Source organism: Acanthopagrus latus, chromosome 21 (genome assembly GCF_904848185.1).
Source record: "Acanthopagrus latus isolate v.2019 chromosome 21, fAcaLat1.1, whole genome shotgun sequence".
In the NCBI taxonomy this organism is placed as follows: domain Eukaryota; kingdom Metazoa; phylum Chordata; class Actinopteri; order Spariformes; family Sparidae; genus Acanthopagrus; species Acanthopagrus latus.
This window is the reverse complement of record NC_051059.1, coordinates 19,973,971-19,989,839: the sequence shown is the minus strand read 5'-3', so window position 1 is coordinate 19,989,839 and position 15,869 is coordinate 19,973,971. Positions and strand designations below refer to the sequence as shown.

Here is a 15,869-nt window from a genome sequence, read left to right as displayed (position 1 = left end):
ACTGGGATTTGGAGTTGCAAACACCGGGTCAAAAGCTCACGCTGCAAAGGGTTTTTACACAGCTCTGTGGCAATGCTGATGCCTGTAATCACATCCTGATTTAAATGCTTACTTACCCTTCCTTGTGGATTATGCAATGGCCCTTTTTGACCTAAAAATACACTCTGTAAACACTTTATTAGGTCTACCAATGTGTCGGTGGATTGGACATTTTCTCCAGAAAATACAAATTCTTTCGGGCATAAATTTAACAAGGTGCTGAGGAGGCTCACTGGGGATTTGGGGGATCAGACCTCTAGATAATGTTACCAATGATTATGTTTTTTCAGACACACATTCCTGTCTCTCAAAGAGCTCTTATTTCCATACTGTCTCTCCTTCCTTGCTGTTTTCCTCTGACCTTTCTCATTGACAGCTTTGTTTTTAAAAGACAGAGCTGCCACTGAGCGCATTCTCTTTGTTTACCGCTTTCTTCACTGTTAAATCTACACAGTGTACTGTGGCAATTCATATAGCACATATCTTGTTGATTTTAATCTACGGTCGAGCAGTGGGTGAACTTTTTGACCCTGTCTGCATCCTTGATGGATTCAGCTGCAGTCGCATTATTCACCATTTAAAGGAGCTGGCAGTTTGTGTTAACAAGTTTACCTCATAAAGTGTCCTCTGACTGGGCTGAATGTCCCTCAAGAAAGGAGCACACAGTTAATTTCTTTTTGTTATTCTAACGACACACGATTGCGACTGTGTTGTGACTGTCACTCAGTGAAGTGCGGGGGATAAGTGTGGAGCACAGAGGTCGCTGAATGTTCCATAAAATGTCAAGACTGGTTTGGAAACAGGTGACACGAAGGCAACTAAAGAGGCAGCTTTTTCACTTGTTTGGAGGAGATTGCAGAGGGTAAATTCCATTTCCAAGTTGTACACCCTACCCTCGTTTTCCGGATGCCCCCGTGCCCCTCAGAACACAGTCACAAGGGTTAGAGGTTAAAATCTCTCCCTATGAAATCGGACAGCTCTCGATGCCCTCTTGAGCTGCGATGACTCGCACAAATCTGCAATAGCAATACAACGACAGCCAGCTCCAGAGACGTCAGCAAACTGGTAGCGCTTTTTGTTATGCTTGTTATGAACACTGAAATGACTGAGACTTCTTTTAACCCTTGTCTGATTGAAATGTGCCTCTGAGAAACCTGCGATGGGAGGGCCATGTCGCCCTAACACCGTGCCTGACAGCTCTATTCCAGCAATAATTGGGACACCCCTATGAAAGGAAAGGAAAAGAAAGAGGCAAAGAGAGCTGCCTTGAAAAGAAAAAATAAGTTGTGCAAGACACAAAGAGGAGGGAGGGGATTGCTAACTGCTTAACGGGCAGGAAGTTGCCTAAAACAATGTCAATGCTTGCAGAAAATTCAATGAAAAGGTTGGCAATGTTTCAGATTTTTATTAAGGATCAATGCCAATCAACTAGTCTATTTCTTCTTACTTTCTAAGTTCCCTAACTTGTCTGCGTCTGTAAGGCCTGGAGCCATCTGGTTTCTACTTAAAAATACACACTTCTGCTTACATTCTATCTGTAAACAGCTTGTCGCTGAAGTTGAGCAAATGTTACTTGAATACTTTTGAATTTGTTGGGGGGTATTTTTAACCATTTCAGCCAGATTTATACACATTTAGTGCTCCTGCAAGAAGTTCCAGTATGTGAGATTAACTCAAAACAAAGTACATGTCAATGACGTCCATGATAATGAAGGAGCACGTCCCCCAGTGTGACTGTTCTCAGTGTGGGTGGTTTATAGGTTTTGGTTTAGGTGAAGCTCTGCGGCACAGAGGGATAATGTGCATCAGAGTTCGACTACAAAGTGAATACATTTCATGTTTTTTTTTTTCTAAACAGATTAGAAATGAAGGCAGCGTGGAGACAGCATGCTGCATGTTGCATGCAAAAGTCATCAAATTTCAATCTGATTCTGAGCAAAATGTTTGTGCCTCCGTCATTATACTCAGCTTCAGCTTTTGAATAGGACAAAAGGCACACACATGCAGGCGTCTACAGAACCTCGCAGGGATTCATGGTGCGGGGCAGCTTGTTCTTACTCTCTCTGATTCTCTTCACTATAGGTGTGAGTAGGGCTGCACAATTAATCGAATTTTAATCACGATCACGATTTTGGCTGCCACGATTAAATTAAGATGATCGTCGGCGATTTTAACATTTAAAAAGCGAGCTCTGTTGCATGTCAAATCAAGCACTTTCTCAACCAACCACCAGGGGGCGACCGATAGGTTTGGGCATCATTACGCTGCCTAAACCGCAAACGAGCGAGCCCTGCAGGCAGCAACGCCATTTTCAAATGATTTGTGAGAGAGTGAGGCGCAATGTCGGGGGCAGGAGACACAAGTGCGCTAGCACCGACTGGAGACGAGGAGCCGCTGGTGCCTCGTGAAGCAGCAAAATCTACTGTGTGGAGTTTTTTTGGATTCAGGGCAAGTGATATTGACCAAAAGGACGTGATATGTAAAGAGTGCCACAGAGTTGTTTCCGCGCCAAAAGGCAACACAACCAATTTATTTAACCACTTGAAAACACACCACAAACAAAAATATGATGAATGCATGAAGGCCAAAGCTAACGCTGGTCCACCAAATCCCCGTCAGTGTCCAGCGCCAACCCAGACAACCATTACAGCAACTCTGCACCGGGCGACACCGTATCCATCCACCTCTCAAAGACACGCTGAAATAACGGATGCAATAACGTTTTATTTGGCCAAAGACATGTGTCCAATAAGTGCTGTAAGTAACAAAGGCTTCAAAAGCATGGTCAAAATACTGGACAAGAAATACGTGATCCCCTCGCGCAATTATTTCTCCAAAGTGGCATTGCCTGCACTATATGAAAAATGTCGGGAGGAAATAGAGAGGGAAATAACAACAGTCGAGTATTTCGCAACTACGACTGACCTATGGTCCAGCAGAACAATGGAGCCGTACATGTCCCTGACAATTCACTATATTGATGATGATTTTACAATGAAGAGTCGGTGCTTGCAGACGTCATTCTTCCCACAAGATCACACAGGAGAAGCTATAGCCCAGGGACTGCGGGAAGCACTGGCCTCTTGGAGCCTGCGAGAGGAGAAACAAGTCTGCATCACCACAGACAATGGATCTAACGTCATCAAGGCAGCTTCTCTAAATAAATGGATGAGGCTCCAGTGCTTTGGCCATAGGCTCCATCTAGCAATTGGTGAGTAGGACAAATAAAAACAAAAAGTACACACAACTGAATTGTACATATATGTATTCTGTGCTAATATGATGGAGATTGGTCATCATATGTGTAGGCATTTTTTAAATTTTAAATAAATTAACATACAAATAAGTGAATAAATAAATAAATAAATAAACAAGTGATTGAAATAGCATAACATCTGTGCATCTTAACTGACCAAAATTTTACTGTGCTTGTCTATCTATTTATGTACAGTTTTTGGCCTTTTATTTCATGTGATGCTGGAACAAACTAATTTCCCTCCTCTGGGATCAATAAAGTTCAATTCAATTCAATCAAATCCAATCTTAAAACAACACATGAAAATAAAAGAGCAAGTGTATGCAAGGTTTTGTTCTGTTTTAATTATGAATCTCATGTTCTTTTACAGAGAATGCAATGAAAGATCCTCGCATTGACCGTGCAGTAGGGATCTGCAAAAAACTTGTGAGCAGTTTCTCCTACAGCTGGAGGCGTAAAAAGGAGCTAGCACGGGCTCAGAAGGAGCTGAAGCTTCCAGAACATGGGCTGAAGACAGAATGCCCCACAAGGTGGGGGTCAAGACAGGCAATGATTGAAAGAGTCCTGGAGCAGCATAAGGCCATCTCTCAAGTTTTGTCTTCTGACAGAAAGTCCAGACATCTCCTCCCATCATGGCAGGACACTGAGATCCTCGAAGCCATCTACAAATCCCTCCACCCTTTGACTGAGTTTACTGATGCACTGTCCAGTGAGAAGTATGTCAGTGTTTCTTTTGTGAAGCCAGTCCTCCACCTCTTCACTTCCTCCATCCTCAAAGTGAACGATGATGATCCAGAGCTCACAAACACCATCAAGACAAAAATCCTAACTTACCTGGAGGAAAAATACAAGGATCCCGAGACACAAGACCTGCTCAACCTGGCTTCTGCTTTGGATCCCCGTTTCAAGCTGCGATACACAAGTGAGGACAGGGTTGCACCGATCCAAGCCAGACTTATGTCTGAGATGGCTGCATCTCTGAGCATGGTAAGTAATAATTGTAGATACTTGGATATAAACCATTTATTATGAATTCAAGAAACTAAGTGAATTAAAATGTGCTAAAAAAAAAATAATTCATGTGCTGTCTGCAATCTAGATTCTGAATGTGGTTGTCAAAAATATTTATTATATATTTACAAATATATTAGAGTAAATTTGTTATTCATATCTTATTTACCATGCACTTTTCAAGGAGCAGGGCCCAAGTGATGGTGGGACTGCAGACAGGGCAGAGGATGATGCACCCAGCACATCCAAGAAGAAGAAGACCTTGGGGAGCTTCTTCAAGATCACTGAGAGAGCCAGACCAACCCATCCTCCTCAACAAGCTCTAGCCACTGAGCTTCAGTCGTACCTGCAGTGTGCTGACCTGGACAGTGAGGAGAACCCACTGGACTGGTGGAGGGAACATCAGCGAGTGTACCCACGGCTGTCAAAGCTGGCCAAAAAATATTTGGGTATACCCGCAACAAGTGCCCCTTCTGAGAGGGTTTTCAGCACCGGGGGGAACATCGTGACTTGCCTTCGGTCTTCGTTAAAGCCTGAGAGTGTTGACAGGCTGGTGTTCCTGGCTAAAAATCTGTAGGCCTGCTGTATGGTAGTAGGTTCCATTTGTGCCTTTCCTGCAACTGTCTGTTTACAAACTGTTTGTTTGCACTTTATAATTGCATTTTGCAATAGAATATTGCTTTCCTTTTGTTTCAATTTGAAGAGTTGTTTGTTTGAATAAGAAAGTGCAATAAAAAGGTATGTTTTACCTAACATAATGAATAATCGTGATTAATAATCGTGATTACAATATTTATAAAAATAATCGTGATTAGCATTTTGGCCATAATCGTGCAGCCCTAGGTGTGAGGAGTTTTCTTTAACGACTCCTCTATAGGACACCCAAAGATGACAGCTAGTTATTAGCACAACTGTATTAACAGCTGCTGTGAGCTACTCGGTCCCTCATCCGTAATGATTATTTTATAGTGGATCAGTGAGAGAGGCCCTGACTTGTGGGAGTGTTTTGTGCTTGCAGCTCAGACTTGATGACAAAATTCACAGTGGGTCAAGACGTTTTCACCTTGACCTTTCTGTCAAAATGCACAACACTGACTGCATCCACACCGGGAAGAGCGTGTTCTGAACTGCAAAAACATGCTCATTATCAACAGCGTATACTGCATATATCCTCCTATTTATACAGGAGGATATTAATCTGTATGCAGATGCAAATTTTAATCGACATGGGGAAGTTTAGCCTTTAGAACATGGGAAAGATAATGTTTCAGGAAAAAAAAAGCCAGAATAAAGAGCACAAAACGGCCTCACAGAAAGAAACGGCACGCTACAAAAATGACAGTGTAATTACAGAAAGCAGTGACGGTAAAATGATTACAGGGATTTAATAATGAGCTGCAAGAGGGTTCAAGAGACACAGAAAAGATAGCTGAGGGAAGAAAAAAGGGAAAACAGCTAAACAAGCCTCTCTCATCCAACATGCTGAATGCCTCCCCTCCCACACACTGCTCATGATCAGTCTCTCTGAATAAATGTGTGTGTAGGTGTGTGTATCTGTGTGTTTTAGCAGTTAGGGGACCCACAAGAGATTAACATCCCTGTTGGATTATGGAGGGGATATGCACAGGGAAGCTTCATTAACTCTCACTGTGTGTGTGTGTGTGTGTGTGTGTGTGTGTGTGTGTGTGTGTGTGTGTGTGTGTGTGTGTGTGTGTGTGTGTGTGTGCGTGCGTGCGTGTGTGTGTGCGTGCGTGTTGCTCTTTTACCATGACCACAGGCCATTTTCGCCTGTTGCCTCCCCACTAAGTGCTCGCTGCCTGCCCTGTAGACATCTGTCTCAATCTGTATACTTGGGTCTCTTTCCTCTCTGTGGCCCTCAGTGAGGGGGGCTCAGTGGGAACCCATAATTCAGCCTCGGGAGCGTCTGTAACTATCCCTTTACGAGTCGAGAGCGGGACAGTGAAAACATTTATGCAGCGGTCGCCTCCTGTAATCCGGCCCTGATGGTAATCTCCAGTGCCTCCGCAGCTGCCGAGACACTGCGATCATGAGCAGTCTGTGCGGGGGAAGGCACCACAAATGCTGCTTCGGCTTTAAGATGCTGCAGGCTGCGTGTCGGTCTCTGCCCCGACCGGTACCAGGGGGCAGGATATATCCATCTGCTGAAATCTTCTCACCGTCCTGCGGAGTCACACTGCTGTGTCATAGAAAGTCAGGAGAGAGGAGAGAGGAGAGTGGCCAGGTGGACGATTTTTTCTTTTTTTCTGCTGTACCCACATTTTATCCTCCTCATGATTTTATTCACCTCTTTCGGAAAATCACCTTTGCTCTCCTCTGGTCGGTCTTCTCCTATTTGCCGCTCTCGTTTTTCATTATCTCTACTTGTCATTTTCACCATCTCCTTTTATCGCTCTAACAGGGTTTTCATTTTCTCTCTTCCTCTGAAGATTTTTCCTCGTCCCTAAGCCTCTGGTTTTTTTTTTTCACCCTGCACAGCAAATCTGTTCGTCCATTATGACATATCTGTGGCTGATGCTCGGGCTGAAAGCCACACGCAGTACCGATAAAGAGACTGAATTCTCTCTCCGCCGTGTTCATCGCTGCGTTCTCTCCGTCTCTTTCTTTCTCTGGCAGCAGCCCTGTTGTCCCCTCCCTGCTTGCCCTATGGAAGTAAAGCCATAACCTCCATTTGCACAGGTTAATGTGCAGCCACCTCGACATGAACACAAAACCAATACCAGGCCTTCTTGCGTGGGTGATCGCTCACTCTCTCCCGCCCTCCCGTCTCTTGCTTTCCTTTATTCTTTCTTCCACCCCTGCTACCCCTCTGTCTCCCTCTCTCTCTCCACCTTGTAAATTGGACTCTAGCAACATTACGATGCTTTTCTCATTATTCCCATCACTCTGGCCAAATTGCCTTGTCTTTCAGGACCATTGGGCTCTGTTCATTGGCTGCACTGGCAACCAGAGGGCTACACGAGTATTTTTCCTCTGTCTCAGGGCTGCTTCTGAGCAAAGATGGGCCCAAGAAATGGATTCCATTCTACAGCACATAACACGACCCCCGGCTACTGATGACTGCCTGCTCCGCGCTGCACGCCGAGACCGATTTATCACAGAAAATGTAAACAAATGCTCACAGGAGGCGCTGAGATAACATGCAGTACAGAAGTGCCAAACAGTAGTCAATCTTCTAAAAAGCACCTTTTAAATCTCTCATACAGATTCGTCTTTGGTAGGCACAGGACTATCTGAACTACCTTTGTCTCCCAGTTCCCAGGTAGAGACGACATCGACAGTGAAATTGAATCAAATTATAATAAATACATCATCTACGGGGGGAATTCTAACATCAGAGTACTGTAGGCTCATAATTGTAGAGTAGTTACAGTGCTGCTTGATTGGCTATGGATTTCCTCTAATTGTTCACAGCTAATATAATAAAACCCTGCTATCACAAATTAAACATCAACACCCACATTGCCATCGAGCTGATGGCTGTAAAACTTAATATTTGACAAAATTCAGATGTTGTGAAAATGTTACCGGTCAAATTAAGATATATTCGTAGACACACATGCAATTTGTTTATTGATGTGTGGACTCACTGCACTGTTTTATTACTGATAACCATGGGCACTGTCATTTTCTACCAGCCACGAGTCTGTCGGCGAGTCTCTGTGTTCGTGCGGCCCTGGAGAAACCTTTTGTTTCGGCACTTATTGTCTTGGTCAGATGTTTATCCGTCTGTCTGTCTGTCTGTCTTATGTCTTGATTTTTGTCAGCATGAGAGCGTCACAACCGTGCAAGATCAACTCGCAAAACTGGTAGGCCGAGTCACAGTTTGATCCAGCATCCCCGTCTATCAAACAGCGAGCAGCCAGCTTGATATTAAAGGATTACTCTCACCCTTTGCCGGTGAATTTCAGCTGCTTCCTTCTAGACAGAGGGATATAGTCCCATGGTGTAGAACAAAGCGGTATAAAAATAGTTTTGTTCCAGTGGCTATCATGTTGGAGCAACATTTTGCACAGATGCTTGAGAAGCAATGTCTATCTATTTAGTTAGTTAGTTTTTTTAATTAATTAATTTTAATTAATTTATCAAATTTATTCTACTGGCTGTTGGGTTTGTTTTTGTGTGTTTATTCTCTTTTAAGTCCGGATTAGTGGAGCCATGAATGCTTTAATCGTGTTTTATCATGTTGTTTATCATGTCTATTGTCAACTGGAATCTGAACTTTGTTAGCCTTTTATTTGTATCAGTAAATTCCCTGAAGAGACCAAAACAAACAATGAATTCATGTGACTAACAAGTGTTGGCTGTGCCCTGCAAAAACGTTGTAACATGCATAAAAGACATCATTCTTACGTATCTCCTCATTATATTAAACCTCAGCTACTACAGTATGGCTGATACAGCAGAAGTGGGCCTTTAGCAGAGATCCTTCCAAGAGATTTATTTTTGAGACACAGGTGTGAGATGAGGATCTTGCATATCTATACTCTGCGGTTCAAGTCTGTGAATTTCACTGTATCGTTGAGGTTTATTTCATAGATAAGACAGAAAATTCACTAAGGAAGAGACAACTTGAATGGCTGTTATTTAGGCTACATCCCAGCTCAAGGTTTTTTCTTGGAATACGACTCTTTATCCAGGTCTCTATGGTGCGTTCACACCAACCTCAACCAAACTGTTGAACCATGGTCGGATAAAAAGTGGTGGTTTCTGGTATGAAAAGATTTTTTTTCTATCGTTCGGGACATTTACAGGTTATCACGTAGCAAAATTAACAACGATGGGCACATCGGGAGAAGAGGAAATCAAATGTGAAATCAAAATGACCAAACTTGGGCGGTTTCTCCTGCATCTCTTGGTTGTTTGGCCTCAGCAGAGGTATTCTTGGAGATTAAAAGAGAGCAGGCCAAACAAAAGAAGCAGTCAGATGGACAGAGACAAACAGACAGAGACAGAGACAGAGACAGACGGACAGAATAAGAAAATATGAGCCAGACGGAAGAGATAAAAAAGCTACCAGAGGGGAGAGACAGAATGTGGACAAGATGGACCGGGGAAAAAAGGGCACAGGATATGGATGGACGGATGAAAGAGCGCGAGAGGACAGTTAAAAATTTAGACAGTGAAGGTAAATGCTTAAGTCCTTTTGAGTTCACCCAGCTATGAGTCAGGATGAACTGAAAGGATTTTCTTTCTCTCTCGCTGTGTGCTGCAGCTGAATACCCCCTGCTCTTCTATTCTGTCCTGACACAATACATGGCTTTTAGCAAACTCATTTCCCTTTTCAGAGCTGCCTGCTGGTCATTATAGAATGGACAAGAAAAAAAATATATATTTATATACACATACAATATACTGTATATTCCAGGCATGAACTTCAAGCAGAATGCACAAAACGAGAAGTTTTTATTCGGCTTTTTTGTCTGTATTCGTCTCACCGCAATGGACTTTAGTCCTTATCATTAGAAATTCTGTTAATAGGGGCAAGACACACACACAGAGTTTTTAGAAAGCAGTGCTTTTTTCCGAATCTGTCTCGCCGCCACATAGTACCTGCATAAAGCACATCAAACAGCCTGTCAGTGCCTGAGTTTGACATGCCTCCCTTCCCTTCCCTTCCCCTCCCTCCTCTCAGTTCTCTTCATTTCTCCCATATCTTTTTAGCTCAGGCATGACCTAAAACAAAGAATGGACAAAAAAACTTCAAAAACCCTCCCTGTCTGTCACCTCATGGGCTCATGTTGTCTGTCGGTCTCTGTCTCCATTATAACAAGCCATTTCTCTCCTTTCATCTTCCCCTTTCAAAAGCCTTCCGTTTCTTGTGGGACAGAAAATGACGACGTATTCTCCTGCACCTCTCAGTAAATAGGCGGAGGGAAAAAAAGGAAAAAAAAAAAAAAAGTCGTCCTCTTCCCACCTGTGCTGGATGTCTTTCTCTTTCTTCTGTGATTTAAAGGTGGGTTGAAATGACACACACACACAAAAAAAAAAAAAACAGCCACAATCCAATTCCATAAGCTGCGCGGAGATGATAAAGCAACTACGGAGGATCAAAAGGATTGACACGTTCTTCTGTTGCCGCTGTCTGTTCAATGCCACGACAGTGAGGGAAGGAGTGCTCCCGGCGCTCAGTGGGGATTGTATTCAATTACCAAATAAACAGCTCAATGGCACGCAACCACAATAGGCTGTTATTTTAAAGCCCGGTTTATTGACAGGCATTATTATGGGGATCTTGTATTTGCGGTGATACTGCGGCGGCTCGTGAAACCTGTTTCTAAATGCAGCGTCCTCTTTGGGGTAGGGAAACATATTGAAGAGATAAGTAACAGGCGTGTGTCATACATGCCGAAACAGGCTTTTTCTCATGACTTGTTTGCATTGTTATAGTAAAGTTTATGAAACGTGCTACTAGCTATCACAAACTTCATCCACGGCGCTCTATTTTTGATGAGCAAGACAAGATAAGATTTCTTTGTATTGATCCCCTGTAGGAGAAATTCAATTTGACAAAGAAGCACAAGAAAAACAAATACTGTGAAAACAATATCAAAACCTAGCAGTGCAGGGCAGGAATCAAAGATCAAATAGAATAATATAAAATATACTTGAATGAATAAGATAAAGTAGATGCTATATACACTAGATGAATCTATGTGTATATACCTGTGCAACGTTTAAGGCACAACATGCAAAAAGTAGGAGTCGTAAATGTGTAAAAAATGTATGTAAATCAGGATTTTGTTGCCCATTATCTATAGAAACTCTGCATCTACTTTGTACTGAACAGAACAATTATCCATACCAATGGACAACAATTCAGTGATCAACCATTAAATAAATGTATAAACTGGTCTTTCAATGGAACACAAACTTTTTTATATATACAGTTTGATCCAGAAGGGTCAGATTAGTCAGAACTTTATCACTGACTAGAGAAAGGTTGATTCACAATAGTCAAATGTATATTTTGGTTAAGCTTTGATGGGACTTGTATGGCTTTAATTGCCTCCACTGAAGAGGCAAAACAAGGTTTTTGCTCTTGTCTGCTGCTGATTTGGTTGGTTGGGTGGTTGGTTGGTCAGTCGGTCGGTCGGTCAGTTGGAGTCGGTCGGAGCCAGGAATAGACACCAGGAACATTTGGTGTGGATTGGAAGTGTAACTTTCTTTAACATTGGGAGATGGGGCCTTTTTCATTACACAGGGAACTGCGCATGGATCTTGTCAAAAGAAGAAATCTGGCATATCTAATTGGCTAGTTTCTATTTTCATTTAATTATGACTTCATAAGGATCCAAATAAAAATCTGAATCTTGGCCTCGGCAGAGGTATGCGCTCTACTGAGAGACATTCTAGTTGATTTAGCAACAGACTATTGGGACAGATCGGTTCAGCCTTTGATTATGGTCGGGCTGAAAAAAGCTTGGTCAGACTTTAATCCTGACAGGGGTATGAAGAGCATAAGCCATGTGAGGCAAACAATCTGACTGTTAAGTCCACTGACGGTCTTTTACAAGTGTGGGCAGGAGGCCACTATTGATTGTCTCCGGGTTTAAATGTGTGGGTAAGGTTTCCTTCCTGTTGAAAGAGGCTGTTGGATTTAGTATATTCCCACTCACCATCAAAAGTATGAAGAATTCATCAATCTTTAAATGTGGATCAAACCTGATTCTGTCGACAAAGCTGGCATTCACAGAAGACTGACTTTACCTGACTTTGTTGGCAACCGGTGCAAAGAGAGAATGATCTCGAACTTTTATTCATTACCTTTAAGACACACTTTGGACTAGTGCCCAGCTGTATCTGAGCTTATAAGCCCTCATGAGCCAGAGCACAGCTTGAGATCCTGAGGCAGCCCTGCTCTGGTCATTTACCAGTCTAGACAGACGACTACAGATTATCAAGCTTTCTACATCACGGCCCCGGCAGACTTTTTGAACCACCTGTCTGATGAGATCAAGCCAAACTCTTTAAAAACTTACTTCAAGAACTAACCGCCCTGTGATTCGCAATTTGGAGGTAGTCTTTTTGGTTGCAACCTTTTGTTTTACAAGGATTGTAAATCTGTGCACAGGACCCTGCTCTTTCAGTTTGTGTTGTGCCAGATGCCTGCTTTCACCTTCTTTAATCTGACTCTGTGTGTAAGATTTTTTGATTTTGTTCTTGTCTTTTTATCTCAATTTAAGCTACAACCATCAATCAATCATAAACAATTCAAGACATGAAGAAAGAAACAAAGAAGAGCTTGTAAAGCTTTATGGACATTAAGCTGTCTCCTCTAGTATTGAGGGACCTATCTGGGATTTTTATGGAATCAAACTTATAGAAAATATACATTGTACGCAGGAGCATAATTACTGCAAACCTCTCAGGGGTGATCATAATATTTTAGAGGAAAGTTCAGGTTTTAAAGAGGTGAGGTCAGACTGTTAAGACATCCAGTATTGATCGTGCTAACACTGGGTCAAATTGGAAAAAAAGCTTTCCAGAATAGAGGGATGTAAGGTCAGACTGGAAGGGTTATCTCGGCTACATCTCTGTACCAGGACATCAGATTGTGATAGTATCAGTTCCAGGAATAGCCCGGCGAGGAGGAGATACAAAGGTCCAGTTCATTAGCAGGGAGCCTGTCACACTGACAGACCGCTGTGACTGTTTTTCAGCAGCAAAGTCTTAACAGGGCAAAAGTAGAAATAGAACAAAATCTCAACAGTAAGGGGAACAGCTATGAATATAAATAGCATAATTTAAAGGACACTTCTTGTTTCAAGCATTAATTAGAAGTTTCTTTGGCTTGAAACTAGTTAAGGGGGAAAAGTACTTGGCATTGTTTGGCAGTGTGGTAATAAACTCTTGGATTTCTCCAGGTGATGGTTACAAGAAAAGCTGTCAGCCAAAAGACCTTCAGCTTCACTTCCTGATGCTGCTGTCTAATTGTCAGTATACTACCTCTAAGTATGAAAGGCAATACTTTGCCAGGAGGAGCCCCCCGGTTTACTTCACAACCTAGTTCATATGTTTCACCCATAGCTCAAAATATACAGATACCAATATCAGAAATGAGTGTTCAACCTAAATGTGTGTATGTTTGGCAAAAAATGTATACAGTAGTAACTTCTGAAAGCATCCCTGAAGCCCAACGATGCAACGTAGATATCCAGTCACTTGCTTTGTTCTACATGATCAATCCTCTTTGATTTGGGATTTCTTGTGACTTAATACAATTAATACACAACGTTTTAGTGACTGCATTGTTTGTTTGTTTGTTTGTTGGTTGGCTGGCTGGCTGGTTAGCTGGTCGGTTGGTCATCAGGAAAACACAATAACAACAGAATAGATTTCCATGAAACTTGAATGGAGGATGAGTCTTGACCAGGAATTATCACCCATCACCTTTAGTATGGTTCCGGATCCAGGAACACTTTGTTAACATTGCTAGATATGGTGTTAAAATTTTTGTTCCTCAGGGAATGATGAATGGATCTTGGCTAGTATCCACTAGTGAGTACAAAAGGGGAAAGTATCCACTCTACTGAGTGGCACTCTAGATTTATAGAAAGTATTCCTATCATTTAATTTTGTATATAACACATGAATCTTAATTTAAAGCTTTATTCAGTAAGCTGAATTTTTTTTAGATCTCAATACGAGATCTTTGAGCATTTTTATATACAGCAAATTAAATGCTAGTAAACCTTAAAAAATACTAATAATATATAATAATAAAAGAAAATAATAAAATAGAAATTTTAACCATTTTCTCTCATATGTGTTGCATGTTTAATATTATTCTTCAAATTAACCTGATGTGCCAGATGGTTTATTAAAAAATAAAGTTAGTTTCATAAAAGCCATCTGGAAAGGAGCTGCCAGAACTGTTTGGAGAAGGGCAGCCATTTAAAAAAATAATACTTTGCAGGTAATTAGATGAGCCATCTGTCCATTGCAATCTATCACAGGCTAACGCTAACCAATCAGAACAACAGTAGGAGAGTGCTACCACTGTAACCTGTTGATAATCAAACTTTTATTCAAAGCCAGTTGGAAGAAATGTGAGCACATTATTTTCCACTGAGAAAAGTCTTCAGACTGGAATGTGACTGTTGCTCCTCTTTCAGTGAAATACAGTCTCCATTTGCAACTGCGTGATCTTGCACATCTAGCTGCCTCACAATGTAACCTTCGAATTACTATGACACTGAGTTTGTTCAAAATGTTGTCACATTTCCTAGCCCTACAAAAACCAGCACAAAAGGGAGGGAAATTGAAAATAGTATGTTCTTTGCTTTACAATGATGCGTGTAATGACAAAATATGGGGAAAACAGGCATCACATTCCAAAAGCTGCTCTCGTGCATACGTCAGTGCAAATCCTGACATCTCAACTCCCCGGATATATACAGAGAATTCCATCAGCTGTCAGTGCAAGTTGAAAGAACTCACATTCAAAGATTCTGAGGATGCTCCCAAGGGTCTGTCTGTCTGTCCTCGCCTTCCAGTCTTCTGCAACATTAGGTTTCACATGATTTCCTGTGTCATGTATTCACAGTGTTTACTCCCTTTAGTGGAGATGTAATCCCAACATTGCTGGCATATTAAAGTCACAGTGTAGCACTTCTGTTCACTGTTTGTGGCAGTAACGTCTCCACAGATTATATTTGGGCATGGCAAAGATCGTATTCGCACTCTAACGTTTCTCTAAATGCTGAATCCATCTGCACGTCGAATTTTTGAATCCTGTCACGCAGTTCAGGCGTCTGATCAGATGCACCCAGGCGGGGCTCTGCAGAGCACCTCTTTCGAGCGAGGCGCTGTTTGTGTGCTCCTCTTCTGAATGCACCACTGTCTGCTGGTGCTGCTGCCATAATCAAGACTGACACAGGCACACGGACCATAATCCCCATTGATTAGACACCAGAGATCAAAGGCTTCCATCGCTGTCACTTGCACCTCCTGTCTCCTCTCTGCGTATGCTGCTTCTTCCTTTGCCTTGCCTTTCTCCGTCTTTCGCGGCCTCCCTTGTGTGTGTTTACCTTGCATCCGGGGTTCCCCTGCTTGTTTTTGCATTCCCATCATTAGTCGTTAAAAATCTCGCCGTTTGTCTTCCCTTTGCACCTGTTTCATCAGCTACTGTTGACTTAGAGGCTTTCATTCAGCTAATAACCAGAAGCTGAGCTCAATCAGAATAAATAGGCTCATTCTGAGATCAATTTCCCTCTGTATGCTTGACCACATGATGTTTAGTAGTTTATTAGATTCCACATCATGGCTGTTGCTGTGGGAAGCTTGTTTTTCACATTTAATGACTGCAGGAGTACTAGAACTCTTCAGTCAGTGGTACAATTAGCATCGAACAGCAACAGCGCCCAAAACCAGCAACTCCACTTTCTCTCTTTGTTTTGCTTCCTGTCCTTCTCCGTTTCACACCGTTTTCTCTCTCTGCGCTGCAATCGACGCTCTCACAGTTTATCATTAGGACGATGATGATGTTAAACGCCCCAAACAATTGATCTGACTTCTCTTCTGCGGAAAACAAAATCTGTGA

The 15,869-nt window shown here is 42.2% G+C and overlaps 2 protein-coding genes across 2 annotated transcripts in view; one reads left to right on the top strand and one right to left on the bottom strand.

The window, feature by feature from the left end:
- tnr (tenascin R (restrictin, janusin)) overlaps positions 1 to 15,869 on the bottom strand; it is a 200,012-nt gene that overhangs the window by 78,246 nt on the left and 105,897 nt on the right. The window lies entirely within an intron of this gene.
- On the top strand, positions 2,133 to 5,142 carry LOC119011367 (E3 SUMO-protein ligase ZBED1-like). The gene is made up of 3 exons (XM_037084422.1): positions 2,133 to 3,250; positions 3,666 to 4,282; positions 4,491 to 5,142. The coding sequence occupies exons 1-3, from the start codon at positions 2,380 to 2,382 to the stop codon at positions 4,881 to 4,883; spliced, it is 1,881 nt and encodes a 626-aa protein (XP_036940317.1). The 5' UTR covers positions 2,133 to 2,379; the 3' UTR covers positions 4,884 to 5,142.